At 37.1% G+C, this 6,496-nt stretch overlaps 1 protein-coding gene across 1 annotated transcript in view; it reads right to left on the bottom strand.

Annotated features, from left to right (window-relative positions):
- Positions 1–217: 217 nt before the first annotated feature.
- Positions 218–6,496, bottom strand: part of ERH (enhancer of rudimentary homolog (Drosophila)) — a 6,691-nt gene continuing 412 nt past the window's right edge. The window contains exons 2-4 of the mRNA XM_008639523.2: positions 4,384–4,579; positions 3,210–3,330; positions 218–707 (exon numbers count right to left, since the gene is read on the bottom strand). Of these exons, the coding sequence (XP_008637745.2) occupies positions 605–707; positions 3,210–3,330; positions 4,384–4,579 (420 nt within the window). The 3' untranslated portion in view covers positions 218–604. The remainder of the gene's footprint in view (positions 708–3,209; positions 3,331–4,383; positions 4,580–6,496) is intronic.

Below are 6,496 nucleotides of genomic sequence, written 5' to 3'. Positions count from 1 at the left end.
CTTGTAGAGAGATCAGCTGTAGAGTGCAAGAGGGTTGCTGTGTTTCCCAAAGATGCCCAGGGAAAATAGTATCAAGACTAAGCCAGAATTTGAGCTGCTCTGCAATACAGGAAACAACTGTTGGTTCAGTCCACGTGACCTCTGAAGCCCTATCCCTTGGGTAACAAGAAAAAAGATTTGTATTTTTTGACAGGAACCACAAAATTGAGCACTCAAATTTAGCTAAAGGGTAGTTTTTTATTTCCCATTAAGACATCTCAAGGACATAACCGAATGTTGAAAAACCCACAGAGGGACACATACTGCAAATGTGGTGAAGTACAATGCGAACAGCCCCAGGGGTTCAAATAAGGTAGGACCATTAGCAAAAGGAGGAAAAAAACCCCAAAACTCTGCTGAAGATGTTGTACTTTCTTCTCCATTTACACTGAAAAAAAAGTAAAATCCAACAAAATCCTTGTATCTCTAAAAATACAATCAGTCCTGGCTAAGGAGTTTATCAAGATGGCAACAGGATGACTATAATACAAAACGTTCACTACTACACTCTGTACACACCTGTTGTCCAAACCCTCCCCAAACCCATGCCATGATGGTGCCCCCATTATTTGCTTGCTTGCTGGGCCTGCCTGCGGAGGAGGACGTAGATCTTCTCCTTTATCCAGTCTTTGTTGTATGGTTGGTATGTCTGAGTATCAGCACGGTAACTGCAGAGGAAACACGAAGCAATGTCAGTCTGCTCTGTAATATGTTTACCAGAAGAACTTCACAAACAATTAATTGTCCTCAAGTGTAAGAGGCAGAAAGTTGTGTACAGAAGACAGTATCAGAAGTAGGTGGGAATTGCCACTTATCAAATGGATTATCCTGTTCTCTCAAAAACAGTTGCCCAGCACATCAGCCTGAGCCTGAAACAAAACTAGATGCTCCAAGGACTACTGAGTGACTGGATCACAGTGTGTTCACATTTAAATTCATGCATTTAATTATTTAAGGGAGACAACAAATAGAGAATCTTAGTATTCTAAAGCTCAGAATGCAGAAGAATAGTTCCACCAGGAAACAATCTAATTTATCTTAATGAGTCAAATACTTCTTCAACATTACTTCAAGGATTTATTTAAGCTTTCAAGTGTTCAACTTCTGTCTGGAATTTTTTGAAAATTAATAAAATCAACTTTTTCCAGGAGCAAAGGTAGATGGATGACAAAGGATTCTTGCCAGTTGGCACGGAGGGCAAGCTTACGTCTAACAAGGGCACTTCATAAAAAGCCAACTGAAAACAAGAACGCACAGATGCATTTTCTTTGCTACTCAAGGATAGTTGACAAAAGCAGTTCATTAGCAAGGGCCAGAGAATTCAGTTACTCAGGGCATGATGAATTAAAACAGAATGAGACTGAAAAATGAAAGCAAACTGCATGAAGTTATCTGTGTAGGCTCATGCCCTCCTTTCTCCCTCAGTCATTAAAGCTAATATTTTGTTCATGAAGATGGTACTCTCAGTGAATGCTTCAAGAACTACTAGAATCCTGGTCAGTCTTTAAATCTTGGTATACCTGTTTCTGATCAGATAAGAAGGGTGAGATGGTCAGTGGTAAGAAGCTGAGTAAAAATCCCAAGTTAATTCACTCCAGAACAATTTATAGTTCTTACCTAAGGAAAAAACCATAAGCATGCTGTTTCTTAGAAAAGTCTTATTATTTAAACCCCAGCATGACTGGATCAAGGCCAAAGAGCTTCAGTATATATTCATGCAGCAGCAGTTCTAGTGTACTGTAAGAAATGTTCATTTCAGGAAAAGTTACTGATTTCTACCCTCCATCCCCAAATCCATTCATACTGCTACACAGCAAAAGCAGATATCAAGTACTTCAGGAATTTCTGTGAACACAAGACATGTCTGATACACCTTATGCTATGTGTGCCATCTGGTGGAAAACTGTAAGCTGAAGTAGAATTTGGCACAACACTGATTTTACAAGCCTAATTAAGAAAGGCACAAAACTATCCTAGAAAACAGCTGCTACTTCCTAAAACAAGTGGCTAGTTTCAGTCTGTTAGATAAACTGTGTTTCTCAAATTTCATCAGTCCAGCACTACAACACCTGAAGATCAAACGCGTTAGAATATGTAGGGACAAGGTAAATCTGCAGAACTGTGAGCTCATTTTATTTGCTCTACTGAAAACTTTGGCAAATGGCATTTGTAGTAAGTCAGCACCAGTAACCAGAATACAAAGGAAAACAATCTGATGCTCAGGTTTTTAAAAATAATTTTGTGTTTTAAACTGGGAAAGTCTGTTCAATGGACAGCTACACAAGTACTTGCAGTGGGATTTTGGCTGCAGGAATGTCTACACCACAGTCTCACTTAAAAATTTTCTGGTATTTTGAAATTCAAAAGCCTAATACTATGTCTTTTGTTACTTGAATATGTGATTTGTATCCTTATTTCTACAGCATTTCTGCAAAGTTGATACCACTGTCATATCAAAACATCACCTTGAAATTTATTGTATGGAAAGTACTAAACCTAACATAAATTTTTTTCTGAACAGTGAAATCTAACACTCAATTGCACCGTGCAGTCAGAATGGGAAGTGCACAAGACCACCATTGCTTGCCCCCAGCTTTGACACACAAATGAGAACTGGAGATGTTTTCACAAGACCAAGTTAACAATTAGCTAGGGCTCTCCAGAGGATTCCTCTGTTCCTTAACCACGTAATCAGCATTTACAGAAACTTTCATCTTGCTATATCTTGATCAAAACAAACGTTTGGCTGCAATGGACTTCTGTAGCCTTCTACCCCACCACTAGTACTGCCTCAGCTGAAAAAAATTCTGTAACCATTCTGCCTCCTGAGGAACTGGACCAACAGCACAAAGGTAAATTTAAAACAGATTCTAGCAGTAATAAAATAGTCAGCTGTATTAAACAGTTGGATTTCAGTATCTGAAATGCTGTGAGCTTATATGTGAACAAAACCCAAGAACTGCTGGTTTCTAAGCCTTCTTTAGAGATACCTTATATTTGTGCAATTAATTGGATTGGGCAACTTGTTATGGCAGCTGCGCTACTGCTGCACTACAGTTACTGCAAAAACCACATAAACTAGCATTATGTTAAACTCACATGAAAGAGTTTAGAGGGAAGACTTCTGACTTTCCTAAGTCACTGAAATGGACTTGTACAACTGAACTTACACAAGACAGCTGAGGTCTGCCAAGTCATCAATGAAGTCAAACAACTGGCTGATATCATATGTAATGGATGGACTGTTGGGATTCATTCTCTTCAGATGCTCTTCATACATTTTACAGACTCCTACAGAGAAACAAGATTAACAACACAATATTAGAAAACTGCTGAAACTTTTTCAGCTCTTGGTCCGCAAATAAAGTTTAGAGACTATCACCATAAAACCAATCAGATTTCCTAGAGTTAAAATTCTTTTGTTCCTAGTGATTTGCATTGAAACATAATACCATAAGAGCAGGTAAGATGCATGGAAAGAAAAGTTTTCATCCTCTAGGGGAAAAAGTTGTAGTTCTGTCAAATATGTAACTTTCCATGCAGTAAGCTCCAACGGAGCTTAATTTTAAGACAGCAATTAGAACACGTATTTCTACTGCACAAACACCTGAGAAACAGAAGAACTCGTAAGAATGATCATTCTTGATCCAAGAGTCAAAGAGGGTACTGAGGTAAGAGTGACAGCACAAGCCTGTATACAGATTTAAAGCACTTTTTAAAATTTAAGCTAGCCTACTAATAATTCAGGTACATTTGAGAAAAATGTAATATTAAAGTGAGCACAGAGATTTACATGGTCTTTATTATACTTTTGTTTGCTTCACAAAACTTCCTGCAAGACTAATGTTAAGTGAACTACAGCTCTAATATTTCAATCTTCTTTTCATGCTCGTTATGTGTATCAATGTCTCACAGGATCTTTACTCTGGCACATGTGCCATGAGACTGCAAATTATGTATCAACTGCATACAATCCTTTATTTAATATATTATTTCCAGTAGCAATCTTTCCTTTACAGTGCTAAGAAAAGATATGAGAGTTAGGTGCTGATCCTGCAATGAAATCTGCATGGGCTCAGAAAGAATATTGTCTACTCTCCCAAACTGGATGTGGTTCCATCTAGTTAAATCAAAACCAGACATTTAATAGAAAAAGGAAGTTTTAGAAACAAATAATAACTAGGTTTTAGTTTGCTAGAACATTAGTAAACTAAAAGTATGAGGGGTTTTGTGAATTACCTTTGAAAAGCATGAAGAATAACTTATTTTCTTACTAAGTTTGTGAATATGTCAAAAATAGAGTTTTAGCAACAGTTTTTAACTACCCTGTCTGCATCCACCCACCTTCCATGCACTCATTCACCGATTCATAATCAGCATATGTTCTGCCTTCTGGCCTCTTGGTAGGCTGGACAAGTAGAATTGTGTGAGACTGGAAAAGAAAACAAACACCAAAAAAATACAGTTTACTTGCACTTTGAATGATTTTTGTCTGAATTAAGTTATTTATATGAAAGAAGAAGTAAAAATAAGTATAATACTAAAATATTAGACTAGCAGTCAAGGACACAGACATTTTCCAAATAGCATTTACTATTTATATAAGCTGTGTTAATAAGTTTTGTTTCCAACAAGTCCTATCAATCCTTATGGAACTTTAAAATGTGTAAAATCACCAGTAAAGCAGCTATTGTGTTTAAAAAAATACCACAGAAATAGTTTCTATTTAGACAGACAAGCAAAGCAATAAAGTTGATGTATAAAAGCTGTGGCATTAGTGCATTTACTTATTTTGTTCCAAATGCAAGCTGCTAGTAAAATTTTCAATGCCCCAAATAAAGAGCAAGGAGGGGACCCAACTTAACCACATTGTCAGTCTCACCTTAAAGGTTTTAACAGAAATAGCTATTTTGAGTTACTCATTTACCTTCAAGGGAGCACAAACGATACGATAAATCTGCACTTAACATTCAAGATTATTTCCTGCAAAACAGATGTACTGGTTTTTCACACTTCAATGAGTTTACTTAAACAGCAATTATGGCACAGAAAACTGTTCCAAATGTTGGAGTCCACAAGCTTGTTCTTCTGCAGGGAAGACTTAGATGATTGTACACTCTGTGGCTTCCATTATTTCCATAACATTTTTCACTTGGCTACAGCAAGTAACTTGAGCAAAGAAGCAAGATTTTTGAAGTGTACACAATCTGTGATCTAATTAACAGGTTGCATAGCACAGAAAGTTTGCAAGCATGCTGCAAATGGCCGTTTCCAGTGCTGCTAATTGGATCCAACATTTTCAGTGCTAATATATGAGGTGAGCACACAACATAGAGGCAATGGCAGGGTAAGACATTATTTGGCTTAACCAGCTGCTGACAGAAAAATCCTGACCCATACTTTGGAAATCAGTGAAGACACCAGTTCAGTGCTCATCAAACGCAGTGACAGAAAAGAGAAATGTTAGGATTTACAGGAAAAAAAAACCAAAACAGAACAAATTCTTAACCCACAAGTGACAGTACTCCCATCCTTGGAATACAGTTTTCAGTTTTTAAAATTCTGTTTCAACATGGCAGTAGCAGATTCTGGGAAGTTCAGGAAAATGTTACACAGACAAAAAGAAGGACCAAGACTTTTCCTAATCAGAAGTGGAAAAAAAGGGGAATTCTGAGCTGCACACTGTAACAACAAAAGTCATACAAAGGAGAGTAGATCATTTAAATCCACTTTCATGTATGCCAGAGGATGATAGATTTGAAAGGAATTCCCCAAAGGGGGCTGGTATCTGGCTGTTCCAAAGTGCATTGTACTTGAACAGGCATGTCTTAGCAGGGAGTCCAAATGATTGCCAAACATTATTATAAAATAATTTTTCCAGCACTATCATTTTAATTAGCTGATCACTGAGGAGCGCTAAATGAATGTATAAATTCTGAAATTATCCAAATAATCAGATTATAGAAAAATAAGTGAGCCAGACATGTAAGCTTCACAGAACTTCACAGCAGAAATCATTTGGGCTTCTGACTTTAAGCCATTTGTGACTTCAGATACTATATAATATCCATTACCAGATACTGGCCCAGGAAAAATATTAAAATTGGTACCATTGGATCATGTGTATTGTAGAATTAATGCTTTTCAAACATTTCTTTGGGAACTTGACATTATTTTAATTTAAGGGAAAAAAATTGATTTGATAAAATTGCTGCTCCTGTCATACCATGTAGGTACAAAAGAATGACAAGTTCAGAAGCCTGAGGGAAGTCTCTTCCAACTATTATTACCTGCCCTGTGTGCCTAGGTGACACAAAACGAAAACAAGGGAAGATCCATAAACCTTTTGGCATTAGCACCAGGTTACCTGGAAAAGCCCAATACGGACCCTTATTATTATGATGCATAAGTTAGATTTCTTTGCATTTGCCTTAAAAGCACAGTTGTACTGGCTCCT

Source organism: Corvus brachyrhynchos, unplaced genomic scaffold, assembly GCF_000691975.1.
Source record: "Corvus brachyrhynchos isolate BGI_N302 unplaced genomic scaffold, ASM69197v1 scaffold115, whole genome shotgun sequence".
NCBI lineage: Eukaryota > Metazoa > Chordata > Aves > Passeriformes > Corvidae > Corvus > Corvus brachyrhynchos.
This window is presented reverse-complemented; position numbering and strand designations above follow the sequence as displayed.